At 39.2% G+C, this 18,623-nt stretch overlaps 1 protein-coding gene across 5 annotated transcripts in view; it reads right to left on the bottom strand.

Annotated features, from left to right (window-relative positions):
- Positions 1–3,828: 3,828 nt before the first annotated feature.
- Positions 3,829–18,623, bottom strand: part of LOC148853215 (putative LRR receptor-like serine/threonine-protein kinase At1g06840) — a 132,173-nt gene continuing 117,378 nt past the window's right edge. For 4 of the 5 annotated variants that reach the window (XM_088947574.1, XM_088947575.1, XM_088947577.1 and 1 more), the window contains 3 exons: positions 9,185–9,435; positions 6,815–6,949; positions 3,829–4,413 (listed from right to left, as the gene is read on the bottom strand). In XM_088947574.1, coding sequence (XP_088803700.1) covers positions 4,033–4,413; positions 6,815–6,949; positions 9,185–9,435 — 767 coding nt within the window. In that variant the 3' untranslated portion in view covers positions 3,829–4,032. The remainder of the gene's footprint in view (positions 4,414–6,814; positions 6,950–9,184; positions 9,436–18,623) is intronic. The other variant, XM_088947576.1, reaches the window with a different exon arrangement.

The raw sequence follows: 18,623 nt of genomic DNA, 5'->3' as shown, positions 1-18,623 counted from the left end.
GGTAAGACCCCCACACATTAGAGTGAACAATGTTAAAAGGAAAAATGGATATTTTATTACTTGTTGGATAAGAGTTTCTACAATGTTTTGAAAACTCACAAGACTCATAATGTAGACTCAATAGACTGACTCCTTTAGACAATGTAGGAAACAAAAGCTTTAAAGAAGAAAAAGACAAATGACCTAAACGATTATGACATAACATGACATGACTAACGAACTCTTAACTTATAGATCCAAAAGTTGATTTTTGAGATAGTACTAAACTCTGTTCAGACATGTCTAACAGATACATCCCATTTGCTTAATGGCCACTCCCAGTCACCTTCTAAGATTTCATGTCTTGAAAAACACAATAAGAAGGAAAGATGGTTACGCTATAGTTCAGAGATTTAGCCAAATTACTAATTGAAGGTAAGTTGGTATTAAGTTTAGGTACATGAAACACGAAAGTCAAAGTAAGGGAGTCTAAGGTTTTGATGTCCCCTTTGCCTGAGATGGGGGCAAGAGAACCATTAACAATATTTTGTCATGACCAGATAAGAGTTGGTAAGTAGTGAATAAAGCGGAAGCACTAGTTATATGGTTAGAAGCACCGGAATCTATTATCTAGGGGATCCTACGATTACTTACAGTAGAGGCATGATCCACAATAGCACGAATACCTAAGTGAGCATAGGCAGAGGTGGAATTGTTATTGGGTGGAGTGGAAGTTGAAGTAGGCTCTAGATGACTGATGATGCAGCCATATTTCTCATATTCAGCCCTAGCGGCTGCAAGCTGTTCCCCTACTTCTCTCATCACATTGCCCTTTCTCACCATCAGAGGAGGTTGCTACATTAACCTGGACTCCTTTCCCATTCCTGCTCTTTTTGTCATTGTTACTATTATTCTTGAATCTAGGGGGTAGGAGCTTTGGATGTAACTTCCAATAGGTATCTTTTGTGTGCTTTGACTTCTTGTAGTCTTCACACATAACCTCCTTTCTCTTAGTACCACCCTTCTACTTCGTCCCAACATTAGCAAAGTGTTCCACTGGGGTCTCCACAATTTGAACCTGCCTCTTTCTCTCCTCACTACTGACCATAACATAAGCCTAAGAAAGGGTCACCTCATACCAATTTCCTATTAGTTTCAACATATTTTGTGCATCCCCATTGAATTGTCTCCACCAAATCAATTTCCTGCCACATAGACTTCAATATTGAGAAATACACAGCTAATGGATTCTCCCCCTGTCTCAAATTATGCACATCATTCTTCAATTTGTAGGCCCTAGCAACATTTAACTTCTATGAGTAGATCTCCTTAACAATACCCCATACCTCCTTAGCAGTTTCTAACCAAAGTAGTGTTGACTGATATGAGGTTGCATAGAGTTCACCAACCATCCTACAACAGTGTAATTATCCTATACCCACTTCTCATAGGTAGGAATAGGATCATCATCCTTGGGTTTTGTCTTACTCCCAATGACATACCCCCATTTTCCTCTACTACAAACATGAATTTTTATTGATTGAGACCATGCCAAATAGTTTGTCCCATCTAGCTTCACAGTAGTCTCTGCCCCACAAGGATTCTCTATGAACCCCTGACCACATCCAAAGTCTGTAGGGTATTTTGTCTCACCTCCAGTATGCTCCATTGATCAACCGGAGGCAAATGAATATCAAAATAAGATACTATTAATAAAAAAAAAATACTAACTTGAGATTTTCTGTAGCAGAAAACTAGGGTTTCACAGCACCCGATATAATGAGAGAAAATGAGCGAGAGAGAACTTGTGGCCACTCCTACCAGGGACTCTAGAAACTTCTCCAGCTAGAGTCGATCTCCAAATGGGTCAGTAAACTCCCTTTTAAGCCCCAAATGCTAGCTTCAAACTGTCTCTAAACCCCCTTAGTCCAATTTCTCCAATCAGCTAGGGTTTTTGGGGAAAATCTCCAAGAACTTGCCTTCGACCTCAACCTAAGTGATAAATCTTCTCTAGAAATCCCCCTTGACTGGGCAACATCAATCTTCAATCACTCAACAGCTTACTTCTCCATACACTCTGTGTATGGCCGTATGGGCCTAAGAGAAGAAAAGCAAGAAGTGGGAACCTGCTCCGATGCCAAGAAGAAAACCAGTCCAAGAATTTCTTACTTGTATAACAAGAAAAAATAGGAAGGAAGAAGAGAGAAAGAGCTGCTCAAGAGAAAGAAGAGAAAAATGCCCCTCTCTAATTCCCTTAGTCTCTTTATATATGTGCTGGATTAATTTAAAGGAAAAATCACATGGGTGCCCCTGGTTAGGCAGCTGACCCAATAAATATAGGAACTAATGTGTTAAGGGCCCATAAAGACAGCCCATTACAGTAAATAAAACAATAAACAGCTGAACTAAAGCAAGGCCTATTTGACCCAATCTCTCTACATTCCATTTCCTTTTTAACACCTAACAAAGAGAAACCACTCCCTTTCTTAGAATAGCCTTTTCCCTGGGTGGAGCTGGGGCGGGCCCAACCTGAGCCTGACTCGACCTAACCTGAGTTCTTGCATAGGTTGGGCCTGATTTTTTGGGCTGCAGGCTGGGCCTGAGCCAAAAACTTGGATTTGACCCAAACTTGGGTTGGGCTTGGGTTGAGGCCTCGGGTGAACTGAATCAACCCAACCTGAGCCAGTCCAAACAAATACATGCATATATCATCATCATCCATGCATATATGTACTATATTTATATAAAAGTGTCTTTTCTAGGTACATGTATAAAATATGTATTTGTACATTTGTAAATGAAAATTTATACATATTTTCAATTAATTTTATGCTTAAATTGGACCATAAAGGCCAATAAAAGATGGCTATATAAAAATATATACATAAATTCTTTCAAACCCAACCAACCCACCCAAGCCCAAGCCCATCCTGAGTTGTGTTGGGTTAAGCTTAGGTTGGGCTTGACATCGAGTTGAGCCAGGTCCAAGCCCAAGGCTTGCACCTTTAGGATTGGGCCTGGGTTGACCTTCAACCCAACCCAACCCACCCGAGTTGCACCCCTACTTTGTCCTCTCTCCTCTATCATTCTTATACAAAGGAACCGCACCTTTTATATAGAAAAAACCACTCATTGTTATATAAGGAACACCCCTCCTTCCTAAATTGTCTACACCCAATATTAGATCTCAACTCAATCCAATGGTTGTGTGAAAGCAAGATCACCCTAACAATATCACCATTAGCTTGTTTATGAGACACTTTGAAGATCACCCTTCAACACTTGGAGTTTAACCAGCTAAATGACATCAAATTCCTATACATCTTTAAGAAATATGCCATACCATCTAAAGTGTTAATCACTTCATCAAACATTTTGATGTTCATCATCCCAACACCCACGATGTTACAAATAGAGTTATTGCTTATGGAAACAACACTCAAAATGGGAATCTCTCCATGAGAAAACCCTGCATTCATGATTTTCTCCTCCTCTGCCTTCTTTTTCTGTTTTTTGTTTTGATCAGTAGAACAATTTCATTAATAAAACAAAAAAGAAAAAAGGTACAAAGACAGGGAGGTAAACTTTCTTAACTCCCCATACTGAGGCTAGAGCCCCCATAAAGAAAAAATAAAGTTACAACTGAGCCCAGAACATAGATCCCCTAACCACCCCTTGCTTGGCTAATTCATCAGCAAACGAGTTAGCAGATCTTTTCACCCAACTGAGCTTAATTTCCATGTCCTCCTCTGCCTTCTTCTTTTAGTACTACTATCATGAGAAAACTTTGTACTACCATGGATACAGAATTAATACCTAGTTTTATATGTTAGAAAGAAAGAGCTCCCATTTCACATGAAAAATAAAACATTCCTTTCATTTAACCAAAAAAGTACAACTTTCAATGAATAATCCTACAAACAGAATACAAATTCTAAATATGTATATATTATCTCTTCAACCACATTGTAATGTTTAAAAACGATGACAGAGACTTGGCCAACATGAGTTTATTAATAAAAATATATTTACAAGAGAAATTTCACCTATATGTCAACGAGGTCTGATGGTGGGGATAATACCACTAACAAGATTACTGCTGGAAATATTGAAAGACATGTCTGAGTCCCTTGTGGCAGAGGTCAATGAAGAAGATGGTGCTGAAGTACCGGAATACGTCTCTGTAGAGAGTGGTGCTGAAATACTGGAATATGTATCCGTAGGCTTGGACAGCAAGGTGTCGGACTCTGACAACATATCAAGTATGTTTTCTAGCTCCCTCACTACTTCTGACATTGAAGGCCTCATTTCTGGCTTGTCCTGGCAACATCTGAGAGCTAAAACAACAAACTTTTCCACACATTCAGAGGGATAAGAGCCCATACGATTGTCTAAGATAGAGTGTGTCATATCAGAACGATATGCTGCATTCACCTGTAATCAGAGAATAAAGAAAAACAACAACTATTTTTATGTGAATGAAAAATACAGAAATTGTGCCCTTCAGTTTGGGCCAGGACTTTGTTATTTGCAATATTGTTTATTTGTGTTTCAAATTTCAGTCATAGGTTAAGTTTTATTAATTTAAGGAGTTTGACTGCCCCTAAAGAGTTGATTTGCATATGTATTGTCTGAAAATATAGTGAATGGCATAGTGGATGGGTTAGCTAAGCAAGGGGCCTCAAGGAGCCCATACGAATGACATTTATTTTGGGCAGCTCTGTAAATTTTCGTTTTCTAGTCTGATGTAATACAATGTTGTTGTTTAGAAGAGGTACCAGCTCGTGCCTCTCCTTGGGTAGCCTGTGTTGTCTTATCATATTGATCTTTCTTGAATAAAATCTTACTCATTTATCAAAAGAAAATGGTGAATGACATGAGAATGAAATTCCTGCATTTTGTGCTTATAGTGAGTAATTTCCATGAACCCTAGAGTGACTGTATGCCTTTTTTAAGTGATTCCAGGTTCTCTGTTTTCTCTATAATTCTATAAGTAGCAACTACAACCATAAATGACCCTCAAATTTGTTATCGAGGCTCAGTTTGGAAGTACAAATACAAATATATGGAGTGCAAAATCTTATATTTGGTATTATTTTTTATGTATTTGTACCGTGCTTATTTGTATTTGTACTCTTTCCAAACTGAGCCTGAAGGAATTCATTCTATGGCCTTAGAAGACTGAAATCCAGGTAAAATCTTCATCCTTTCATGTTAAACCATCTCTGAATGCCCTAATACTATATCAACCTATAATTCCCTATTATCTTCTATCCTTCCAAATTTCGTCCCAAATCTTCATACAAAGCGCTAGTTTCGACAGCTATGGCGATTTCTTTCACAAAAACATGTTTTTCGTCCATTTGTGGAAAACCTGCTCAAAATACCTTCAAATTAAATCATCCTTTACAATCCATCGTCTTATACATTTCTAGAATTTATTAAAAATGTCATTTCACACTTAGTTTCTTCAGATTATTTTTCCACTGTATTAGAGAGAATCCGAAGTTCTCAACAATTTGGCCTGTAACCTTTGTAACTCCTATCAATCCTTTAGTCCTAAAATTATCCCCAAGTCCTTAACCCATTGTTACCCACCTAGACTTACCATTGAATCATACTAGTCCTACATCAATAAGAAGCCTAAAGTTAAAGACTTGTCAGTCATAAGGACCTTTTTGTTATTTACTTGAGTTGTTAAGGGCACTAAATTCTGAAAGTGGGTGGCTGGGATTATTAAATGTGTTAGGAGATCCAAGAGCCGGAAATCAAAGTATAGTTTTTCTTTCTTTCTTTATCTATTTGGGGTGATCTCCTCTCTCTCTCTCTTTCTCTCTCTCTACCCTTGTTAGGACCATATTTCACATGATTTTATAGTGCAAATCTCCTTTATCTTGCTGTTTTTCATCACAGCAGATTGGAGCTGATTCAAGGTTGAAATAAACTCTTAGCTGTGCTATAGCTGCTCCCTTCAAATTTAAGGATACAAAATTGTGTATTTTGGTTTACAAATTGAGAACAGTGAATCACTGTTCTGATTGAATAGAGGAGAGAAAAAAATGTACTTAGGTCTATACATTGGTCAGCTGTAGATCAGACCAAACGAACCATCTGTGCTACTACCTAATAGGAAGTGGGTGAAACTTACAATTCAATCAGAAGTTCCTAATAAGCCTACACAACCAATTAGCTACTAATTTTTCATAAACAATTCTTCCATTATTTGAATAAAATTTAACAGTTATAACTAATAATTAAAATAATTATCATATTCTTCTTTTCTGTTTTACACAGACCAGCTAGCAACTGATTTATCAGTTTGCACCAATTCATGAGAGGACAGCCATTTTATTGTCATGGTGAAGCAAGATAAATTTCAAGTCAAAACACCAAATGATTCATATCCATACAAATTTAAGGTTATCCTGGGGTAAAGACTCAATAAATTATGATGTGATGATGTATCATTCAATTGTAATCCTAAAAAGAACTGTTAGAGAATATCAATCTATTCAAGGACCTCACCTAACAACTTAAGCTTTTAGGTTGAATGGTTCTTTGAGATGGTATCAGAGTCACTTTGACCAAGTGCTCTAGTGTTTGATCCTCATTACCCCCATTATAATTAATTAAGTTTCAGCACAAGGTATGGGTGGGTCTGTGCTTGTTCACACTTCAAGCCAATGGGCTTTCGTGTGAGGGGGTGTGTTAGAGAATATCAACCTATTCAAGGACCTCACCTAACAGCTTAAGCTTTTAGGTTGAATGGTTCTTTGAGAAGAACAATGTCTAACAAGGAAGCAGGGGCTTGAAGATTACTGTTAAAGATAAGTACCTCACGAACAATGTTTTTACCATGCGATATTGGTGGCATCCCTGTCAATAGTTCAAGAAATACAACTCCAAGGCTGTAGACATCACTCTTATCTGTCAATTTATGGGTTAAGAAGTATTCTGGATCCAGGTAGCCCTGCATGTAAAATGACATGTAAGAGTGAACCACTAAATAAAGGGAAAAAGCAGCTGCTTTGATTCCATTCCAAACACTGACATCAAAGCTACTGTGTTTAAATTTCTTAGCAGACCCAGTGTCTCCTTTCATTTCCTCTTTTCCAACTAATTGGTCTCCTTAAAGTCAACTCAAAAAGTCAAATAGTTAATAGTCAGCCAAATGTTGGAAAGTTCACATTTGTCTAATAAAATGTGCATGATCTTTCAACTAAAGGATAAATAATTAATATTGGACCTTGGAAAAGCATAAAGCATTGTAAACGAGTTTAATAAAATGTAAAATGAGGCAAGATGAAAAGACATCTTCATGTGATTATTATTGGGGACAATGTTTTAAAACACGGAGGCATTAGGCGAGGCATAGTTCAGAATGCAAGAAGTGTAAGCCTCCTTAGGAGGAAGAGGAAGGGGGATGCTATCTTGTTCTTCTTGTTTATTTTCTATAAAATGTGTCTTGGATTAAGAGGAATAGAGATGCATAACACTAACTTGAAAGGGGGTCCTGTTGAAGTGGAGGTGAGCAAGCTGGAGCAGAGCAGACCCACAGCACAAGAAAAAAAGGCTGCATTAGGAAGATGTGGGTGGGGTGAGGGGGGGGGGGGTCTGGGGGCCCAAACTTCCATTCCTTTCTTTTCCCTTCCCTTTCCTTTCCTTTTCTTTCTTTTCCTTTTTTTGATAATTAAAAGATATATTTCATTAGAAAAAAATTCCATACTGCCCCAAAAAGGTTGGCAGTAGCAATGTTGTTAAAATCTTATGATTTACGATACAATTCACGCCATGGGTTTTGATTTGAATCTTATGTCTGAATCTTTTTCTGCAAAAATCCAACAATTTTTGTTTGAATCCTATGATTTGATTCATAAATCTTACGATTTATACAATTCATGCAATTCATTGTGATGCAAATCAATTCAATTAAGAATTAGTTCTCTACTTTGTCAATTTGTTTTGTTTATATTTAGTTTTGTCAAGGGTGACTTGTTTTAAAGACCTTACTAGAAATTGATTTATTTACATTACTTAGGACTGTATGTTGAGTTTATTTTCTATCATGTGTTGGATAAAGAGCTATTATATGTGGATTATTTGACTTTCAAGTCAAACTTGATTATATCATCTTAGATTTCTATTGTATGGTAAGTTCTATTGTTTTAGTACATATATGGTAGGTATGACTTAAAATAACTCTTTTATATTTAGTCTTTTAGCCTACCTATATTTAATTTTTGACAAGTTTGTAAAAAAATAGAAACAATCTTATGATTTATGATATGATTCACAATTCAATTCGATTCAACTTTCTCTATGATTTATGATGCAATTATGATTTTCAGTAGGCCAAATTGTGCAATCTAGATTACCATACAATCTACATAAAAAAGAAAAAGTAAAACAACTTTTACATATTACAGCCCGGCCCAGGGCAACCCCATTCTAGACAGTCCCCTCCAACCCCTTCTCTTGCCAAAGAATCAGCCAGCATGTTAGCACTCCTAGGCACCCAAATGAATGGGGTTTTCAGGCCTTCAAGGAAGTACCTAGTGAGAGGCCAACGATACCAGTGACCTAAATTCCCATGGAGTCTGATCATTAATCCTCAATCAACTAATAACTGTTTGACAGTCACCTTCCACTTCCACATTCATTACTCCCTGCCTTACTAAGAGTTTAAGTCCTTGAATCAAAGCCAACAATTTTGCACTCAAAGTGTTTCATAGCCCACTGAACCTGAATAGCTGACAATTAAGTTGCCATTATGACCTCTGACAGCTCCACCTATACCTGAGGCCCCTGGATTTCCAAGACAGAATCCATTAAAGTTCAATTTCATTACCCCTTCCACAGGAGGGACTTTCCTACCAATCTTTTTATCTTCTTATTCAACAGCCAGCTACAATCTGCCACTACCTGAGCAAGTCATTAGGGGATGTACTATATATAAGACTCTCTAAATCCTAGTAAAACTCAAAAAATACACATAAAACTTCTATTGGACCATCAAACAACTTAACCCCTAGTACAACAAAAATAAACCCTGGAACTGGTGCAATTCATGAGAGTAACTGAAAATTAATGCAAAGCTAAACGATCTTTAAGGGGCATTCTATTAGAAAAGATTTTATAAAAATAAAATTCTTGATTATTATGTTCATATGCTTATTCAACAATGAAAAAAGAGAGACAACATTACCGGGGTGCCCTTCACGATGGTGGATACATGACCTGGTACTATCCCTTCATCATCTGGAATTGGTGCAAGTCGTGAGAGCCCAAAATCAGCTACTTTTGCAGTAAACTTAGAGTCCAGAAGTATGTTGCTGGCTTTGATATCTCGATGGAATATAGGAGGGTTTGCTTCGGTATGTAGATAAAGGATGCCTTTGGCTGAACCTAGTGCAGTACGTAACCTCATACTGAAACTTGGGCCTTCTTTTGATTTAGCTATCAATCACAATCACCAAAATTAGAGATGATTGTGGTCAGTAAGAATAAGTGTAGAAACTAGTGCAATGTATTACAGTACTCCCAAATGCAAATTGGTTTGGATTTTAGTTCTGCAAAATTTCCATGCTTCTCTTTTGTGATCTGATTGATAAGAGTATTACAGAAATTATTACAAAGGTCTTGATATTAAGACAATTACAACACTTTCAGGATGGTGCTGGTACTAAGAGAACTAAAACACTTTCTATAGGATTAAGATATCATTTTAATCCTAAAAAACTACTATGGTGATTCTAGTCCTAAAAGGATAGTATATTTTTTATCATTAGTAAAGAAGATTTTAGTAATATCAAGGGAAAAGAGAAGATAAAACTGTCATGCCACGAAGAGGCAAGACCAAGAAAAAAATTCAAAATAGGTTGCCCAAGAATAGAACAACCAAACTTCACTCAACTCAACCCATCTTTAATTGAAACTATTTGGGGTTGGCTACACAAATACTTTCTTCCCATTGTGCTTTATTGAGAACAAGACAACAATTATTTTTAACAAACTCATTATTTTTTTGATAATTAACAGAAAAAATTTCATTAAAAAACCACCGTACTGCTTGGAAAGGTGAGCAGTAGGCCAGATTGTACGTTTCAGATAACAATACGAGCTACACAAAAAGAAACAAAAACCCATCTTTTACAGCCCCATTCTAGACAATCCCTTCCAACCCCTGCTCTTGCCAAAGAGCGGCTGTACCAGTGAAAGAGCCAGCTGTACCAGTGACCTAAATTCCCATGGGGTCTGATCATTTGTCTTCATCCAACTGATAATTGTTTGATAGCCACCTTCCACTTCTACCTTCCTCACTTCCTGTTTCAACCAAAAGTTTTAGTCCTTGAATCAAAGCCAAAAGTTCAGCCCTCAAGGAATTTCCATGCCATCAAGACCTGATAATTAAGAATTTAGTTGCCACCATGATCCCTAACAGCTCCACCTGCACCTGAAGCCCCTGGATTTCCAAGATAGCATCTGTCAAAGTTCAGTTTCACCACCCTTTCTGAAGGAGGGGACCTGATAATTAAGAATTTAGTTGCCACCATGATCCCTAACAGCTCCACCTGCACCTGAAGCCCCTGGATTTCCAAGATAGCATCTGTCAAAGTTCAGTTTCACCCCCCCTTGTTGCCTTTGAATTAGATAGCCAGCAACAAGCTGCCACCTCCTTAGCAAATCCAAATCATCAAGGAAGGCACCTCTAAAATCCTCACAAATCACATCCCAACGAGGAGCCCTAATCTTTGTGAGTTCAAAAACATCCTTTACACTCCTGAACCTTTCTTCAAAAATCCTTGCATTTATTTCATGCCAAAGGCCCCATAGCACTGCCCCAGTACATATTGCCACAGAATCTTTTGTCTCCCGGTGCAACTACCTATCAAATTTGATTCAAACAAATATCTCACTTCATCCAGTGCCACCCAAGTTTTTTCAAACAGCCTGAAGAATAGCTGCCAATCTATAGGCATAGGATCAATGTAAAAGAATGTGATCGGTGTTTTTTCCCACTCTTCAAACATAGGATGCACACATGAGGAGAGAGAACCCTTTCTTTGGAGCCTTCCATAGGTATTTATGATTTGGTTGACAGCCTCCTAGCAAAAAACTCTGACTTTAGGTGGAATTGGGCTATACCACACCTCTCTTGCAGGAAAAGGTTGGTTCTTGGTAAGGGGAAAGAAGATCTTAAAAAAGGGAAGAACAGGTAAAGTTGCCCTTTGTAGTAGGAACCCATATTCTCTAATCATTCCCTGACTGGGATAATTTGACATCCTGAAGTAAGTTCAAAAAAGGAACTAGTCATTTGTTTCATGATCCCTCAAAGGTCTTCTGAAACCCAAATCCCACACGAGGCCATTCCCACAAAGAGAAGACCTCTAATATAGTCACAACTTTCTTATCTGATCCGTAGCCAGAAAGTCTGTTATATATTCAGCCACCCTTAGCTGTGCTTAGTTTGATAGAAAATAAGAGAGAAACAGATAGTTGATGGACAATTCTTAAGGAATTTTGTGATCTTATTTTCTATCAAGCCAACCACAGCATTAGGGTCCATACAAATGAGATGTTAACACTGCATGCAAAGGATCTAGTGTCTCTAGTGGGATGATGAAGGTGGCAAAAGCCATAAAAGAGCTACCTCATCCAGCTAATAACCATGTGTATCTCCCTCCGCCTTAATTGAAATTCATAAGAAAAGATCAACCTAAGACCCTTTAAATGGGAAGAATCTCAGTCATGTTTTTTTTTTTTGGAAGAAAAGGAAATGTAATTCATTCAAAAAGAACATACACAAAAGAAAACCCTATACAATGAGAACCAGGGAGGAAACAAACCTGTTGAGTTAGGCCGAACTTAAGTTATTGGGCCCCGTCTTTTATTTTTATTTTTAAGTTTGTGAATAAGCCCTAGTTGTTTCTAGGTCAAAGTAGAGAAGAAGAAAGAAGAAAGAAGAGAGAAAGAAGAAGAAGGAGAGGAGAAGAGTGTTCGGCCAGACTAGAAGAGAGGAGATTCAAAAGTCACTCTCCTAGCCGACCCACTTGACTTTATTTATAAAAAACTTGAGTTACAAGAAAGACAATTTTGTCCCTCATAGAAGATGGGACACATAACTTAAACTCAGATACAATAGACATTTCACTTTCAATAAGATACACTAGAATGACCAAAATACCCCTGACTCGAGCATTCTAACACTCCCCCTCAAGCTGGAGAGTATATATCATATAGTCCCAGCTTGTTACAAATGTAATCTATTCTTCCCCAAGACAATCCTTTTGTGAAGATATCTGCTCACTGATTTCTTGAGCTCACATGAGATGTAGTTATTACCCCACTTATCACTTTCTCTCTCACAAAGTGACAATCCACCTCAATATGTTTAGTTCTTTCATGGAAGACAGGGTTGGATGAGATGTGAACAACAGCTTGGTTATCACAGTATAGTTTCATGGGTTTGTCAATTGAGAAACCCATCTCCTGTAGTAGGTTCTTCAGCCATACTAGTTCACATGTGGTATGGGCCATAGCCCTGTACTCTGCTTTCGCACTACTTCTTGCCACCACTGTTTGCTTCTTGCTCTTCCAAGTTACAAGATTGCCACCTAGGAAGGTACAATACCCTGTGGTTGACCTCCTGTCTGATATAGAGCCAGCCCAATCAGCATCTGAGTACCCTACTATCTCAAGAGTTCCTCCCTTTTGGTATAACAAACCACGACCTGGAGCACCCTTTAGGTACCTAACAATTCTCAGAACAACTTCCTAGTGAGGAACCCGGGGATGTTGCATAACTGACTCACCACACTCACAACAAATGATATATCTGGTCAGGTAATGGTCAGGTAGTTCAACTTTCCCACCAACCTTCTGTATCTTCCAGGATCATCAAACTCTTCACCTGCATCCACACTTAACTTGGCATTGAGTTCCATAGGAGTCTCTGCTGGTTTAGCACCTAACAACCCTGTTTGTTCAAGTAGATCAAGAACATATTTCCTCTGACATAGGTTGATCCCCTGTTTTGACCTCGCAACTTCTATTCCTAAGAAATACTTTAGCTTCCCCAGATCTTTCGTATTGAAGTGGTCCTGTAAGAATTTTTTCAGCCTGTCAATTCCATTGCTGTCACTTCCAGTTATGACAATATCATCCACATACACGACTAGCAAGATTTTTCCATCTTTTGAGTTATAGCTAAACACAGAATGATCAACCTGACACTGTTTCATCCCAAAGGCCTTCACCACTTCACTGAACTTGCCAAACCATGCGTGAAGAGATTGTTTCAGTCCATAGATTGCCTTTTTGATCCTGCACACCTTACCAGCCTCCCCCTGAGCAACAAACCCTAGTGGTTGCTCCATATACACCTGCTCAACAAGATCACCATGTAGGAAGGCATTTTTGATGTTAAGTTGTAAGATAGGGCAATCATACATAGTAGCCAATGAGATCAACACCCGAACTGAACCAATTTTAGCCACAGGAGAGAATGTCTCCATATAGTCCACACCATATAATTGAGAATAGTTGGCCACTAACCGTGCCTTCAATCGTTCCACACTGCCATCAGGAAGATGCTTCACTGTATAGACCCATTTACACCCAACAGTGTGCTTACCAGGAGGAATGGTGGTGAGTTCCCACGTATGATTATGTTATAGAGCAGAGAGTTCTTCTTCCATGGCTTGCCGCCACCCTAGAGAGGCAAGGGCTTCCTGTACAGTCTTAAAAATGGGAACCGATGAGAGTAATGATATAAACTTGCAATGAGAAGCAGAAAGGTGAGCAGTGGAAACATAGTCTGAAATGGGATGAGAAGTACAAGTACGTTTACCTTTCCGCAAAGCAATAGGGAGATGAAGATCTGAGGGAGAAGGAGCAGTAGCAGGATCTGTCGACGGGTGTTGAAGTGGAGGAGGAGCCGAAGCACTTCTGCGAGTATAAACTTGAGTAATTGGCGGCCTCTCTGTAGTAACCGGCATATGATGTGCATCTGCAGTAGGAGTGGGAGCTACGGGAAGGGGGTCCACAACCGGAACAGGAAGAGGAACCACAAAGGGAGAAGAAGAGACCCCGGCATCGGAGAAAAAAGGAACTGATTCAAAGAAGGTGACATCAGGGCACACAAACTTATGAAACTTAGGGTTATAACACTTGTACCCTTTCTGAGTCCTTGAGTAGCCAAGAAAAATACACTTCATAACCCGAGCATCTAGCTTGTCTACTCCAGGCCCCAAGTGCTGAACAAAACAAACACAGCCAAAGACTCTTAGGGTGAGAGGAAAGGGAGACAAAGTGGGGAACAACACGGAGAAAGGGGATTGACTTCCAAGGATTGACATGGGCATCCGATTTATCAAAAAACAGGATGTAAGAACAACATCACTCCAAAAGTGCTTTAGAACATGCATATTGATCATCAAGGACCGAGCAGTTTCAAGAAGATGTCTATTTTTCCGTTTAGCTACACCGTTTTGTTGCGAGGTGTAGGCACAAGAAGTTTGATGAATTATTCCATGATGTTCTAGGTATTGCTGAAATGATGAGGAGATGCATTCTTTGGCATTATCAGAGTGAAGTATTTTCATATGAACACCAAATTGAGTGCGTATTTCAACATGAAATTTCTGAAAAATAGAGCACAATTCACTATGGTCTTTCATAAGATAGATCCATGTCATCATTGAAAAGTCATCAACAAAGATTACAAAATACTTAAACCCATTGTATGACACCACTTTAAGTGGACCCCATACATCAGAATGAACTAAAACAAAAGGACTTGAGACACGAGTATCAGTTCTTGGACTAAATGAGACTCGATGATGTTTTCCCAACTGACATGACTCATAATCTAATGATGAAAGATGACTCAAGGAAGGAACTAGCAGCTTCAAAGCCTTGAGAGAGGGATGACCAAGTCTGCAGTGCCATTGGAGAGGAGTAAGAGACGACTGAAAAGCCACTGGAGGGCCACCACCATCAAGGTAATACAAACCACTGGCTTCATGCCCTCCACCAATCTTCGTCCCCGTCTTGAGATCCTGAAACACACAAGAAGAATGATAGAAGGTTACAGAACAATTAAGGGACTTGGTTAATCTACTAACATACATAAGGTTAAAAGGGAACTTAGGAACATATAAAACAAATGCTAAAGACAATGAGGAGAGATCAACATCACCAATACCACAAATAGGAGATGTAGAACCATTAACAAGTGTAACTGTCTGAGATGTGGAGGAGCGAGAAAGGGAAGAAATTACATCAGGAGTCCCAAACATATGGTCCGAGGCTCCAGAATCAATGATCCAGGGTGAGGCTTTGGAAGCTAAACAAGTCATACCTGAATGGGCAAGTGTAGCTGTGTTCTGCTGAGATGTTTGAAGGAACTGCTCATATATTGCCCGTGGTACACTCACCATTTCCTGCCCGGAAGCACAAGTGTGTGTGGAGGGGGTTGGGGTAGTTTGCTGGCTTTCAGTAATTGTGCTACTACTCTTAGATGTAACATGGTTAGCCCAAGTGTTGGGTGGACCACGTAAATCATAGCAGAAATTAACTGTGTGCCCCTCTAAGCCACAATGTGTACATTTTCTCTGAGCATTACCCCTTCCTTTTCCACGACCTCCAGTTCGGCCACTGGCCCGGTTAAACATGTATCCACCATGGTTGCTTGGAGGGCCACTGCTGCCATCACCACTTCTACTTCCACGACTACTCCCTTTAGTCACTACCAAACCAGATCTATCAGAGAAGGAAGAATGTTCCACTGGCTCAATGGATGTCCTCTTAAGACGGGCAAAAACTTCTTCAAGTGAGGGAGAGCTGATCCCCCCAATATCTGTGCTTTGACAGGCTCATACTCAGCCTTCAATCCCACAAGAAACCTAGTCACATCAAGCTGTTCACGTTGCTGTTGTTGAATCTGGACATCTAATGTTAGAGGGTGATACACATTTAGCTCATTGTGGATCTTCCTCAAACTTGCATAATACTCTTCTAAGCTTTGACTTCCTTGCTTCAAGTTGAAGTACTTTTGGTATAATTGATATACCCTAGTTGTGTTGTCTTGTCCAGAGTACAACTTTTTAGCATGATCCCAGATCTCTTTGGCTGTATCTAGGAACATGAAGTTCACACTAATCTTTGGTTCCATGCTGTTCCAAAGCCATGTCATTATATGTGCATCATCTTGTTCCCAATCACTGAACCCAGGAGAATCAGAGGAAGGTTTTTCCTCCCTCACATGTTTTACTTTCCTCTTGACCTTCAAGAGAACCTCCACAGATTTTGCCCATAGTACATAGTTCTCACCATTCAACTTGATGGATGTCATTTGAACACTTAGATAATCTGAAGAGAGCATGCTGCCTGTTTTGTTATCATTCCCAACTACAGTTGAAGCCATCTCAATTATGTCTCCTCTGAATATACACCACAATCTCACACTTGTCACAAGACTTATCTCACTTACAATACCACCAACCCACTTTCTTCAACTGCACATTACACACTACACTCTAAAGCTGAAATCATTCAGTCAACACATCAAACACTTGGACCGCACACTGCAGGACCATTTACCACCAACGCACCACTACTGAAATTACTCAGTCATTTCATCGGACACTTGTTCTTCATACTACAGAACTGATTACACACAAGGTCTAGGGGTTCACTTTTAAGCATTTAGAATCATAGATATGTCAGCCACAACAACACAATCAACACCACACCACTGCTGTCGTGGACATCAGCATTCTACTACTCTTCTTTCAGCACACATGTAAGCAAGAAAACGCAAAAAATACATGACTGATATGTGTATCAGTTTCACCCAGCACCACAACAACTAACTTTCGAAGCACACACACAAAAAAAAAAAATCAGCATTCACAGTCCATTTCTGAACACACGACAGCAGTGTCCATACCTGTATACGTCCAGCCCTCTTCGTACACTGAATAGAGGGTCTAGTATACCACTTCAACGACCACCACAGGAAGAAGATGAAACCTACTATGAAGCTGGCGGCGAACCCAGGAAGAAGATAGAAGCAAGAAAACGAACACTAGAACTTAATGCTCTGATACCATGTGAATAAACCCTAGTTGTTTCTAGGTCAAAGTAGAGAAGAAGAAAGAAGAAAGAAGAGACAAAGAAGAAGGAGAGGAGAAGAGTGTTCGGCCAGACTAGAAGAGAGGAGATTCAAAAGTCACTCTCCTAGCCGACCCACTTGACTTTTATTCATAAAAACTTGAGTTACAAGAAAGACAATTTTGTCCCTCATAGAAGATGGGACACATAACTTAAACTCAGATACAATAGACATTTCACTTTTAATAAGATACACTAGAATGACCAAAATACCCCTGACTCAAGCATTCTAACAAAGTTGTTAAGTTAGGAAGTAATTGGGCTTTAGGCTCATTAGTTTATGTTATTTTAAGTTGATTGTTCAGCTACTTAAAGTAGCCGTCCTACTAAGGGTAATCATGTAATCTTCCATTCTTTTATTTTAAGTATACAAATCAAGAGGGGCTGGCGGCCAGACCTATTCAAATCTGGCAACACCCTGCTCTCTTTTCTTCTCTCTTCTTCTTCTTCTTCTCTACTGCTGAAACCTTTCAGCTTCTTCTACTTTTCTTCACAAGGCATTCATCTAAAATTATTATCAGCAAATTCTACTTGGTATCAAAGCAGGCCGAAGGTTTCTTGAGTTGCTTTATCATGCAGCCCTAGATCGACCGACTGCATGGTAATATGAGAGGGTGATCGAAGACCTCAGTTAAGCCCAGTTTTTGGATTTTTTGATGGATCTGTTTTGCCCTGTAGCTGGTCTAGGGTTTCCCATCAAATTCAGGAAGAACTGGAGAAAGGGGGAGACTCCTGTTTTTGTAGGACTCTTCAATTTTGATCTAGGAAGTGGCACCCTAATTTTTTAGGGTTTCTTGGAGTTTTCTAAAGGGGGCAGTTCAAGTCCCATCTGTTTTGGAGCCTCTAGAGGGAGCGACTGCTTCTTCTCTCTCTTCTCCCATCCCACAGAATGGGAATCTTTTGTGGAAGGATAATCTAGGGTACTAGAGGGGTGTTTGTGGTGCCTGAAGGGTTTTATTTCATACTCTTTCATCTTAAAGTGATCTTTTACCTCTTTTTTGGGGTTTATGGAGGGTCACAGAGTTGAGAACCAACTGGGAAGTGAAATGAAACCAGTAGGAGGAGGTACCAGAGACCTTTTCGGGGCTGGAACCATCACTATAGTTAAGTTGGATGGTACAAAGTTTTTACAATGGTCACAATCTGCAAAGATGGCCATTGGTGGGAAGTTGGGGTATATCATTGGTGAGGAAGTAAAACCCGAGACTAACAGTTCCCGGTGGGTACAGGAAAACTATATGGTAATGATTTGGCTATACAATTTTATGTTGCCCCATATAAGTAAAATTTTTTTATGGGCAAATACAACTAAGGAAATTTGGAATGGAGTTGTGGAAACCTTCTCACAGAATGAAAGTGTTGCTAGGGCATATCAGTTAAGGAACCAAGTTATCTCCACTAGACAAGGAGATAAACCTATTGCTATTTATTTTTCGACCCTTAAAACACTATGGTAGGAGATTGACCAT

The sequence above is a fragment of the Nelumbo lutea genome, chromosome 5 (assembly GCF_056320005.1).
Source record: "Nelumbo lutea isolate HS-2025 chromosome 5, American lotus-T2T, whole genome shotgun sequence".
NCBI lineage: Eukaryota > Viridiplantae > Streptophyta > Magnoliopsida > Proteales > Nelumbonaceae > Nelumbo > Nelumbo lutea.
This window is presented reverse-complemented; position numbering and strand designations above follow the sequence as displayed.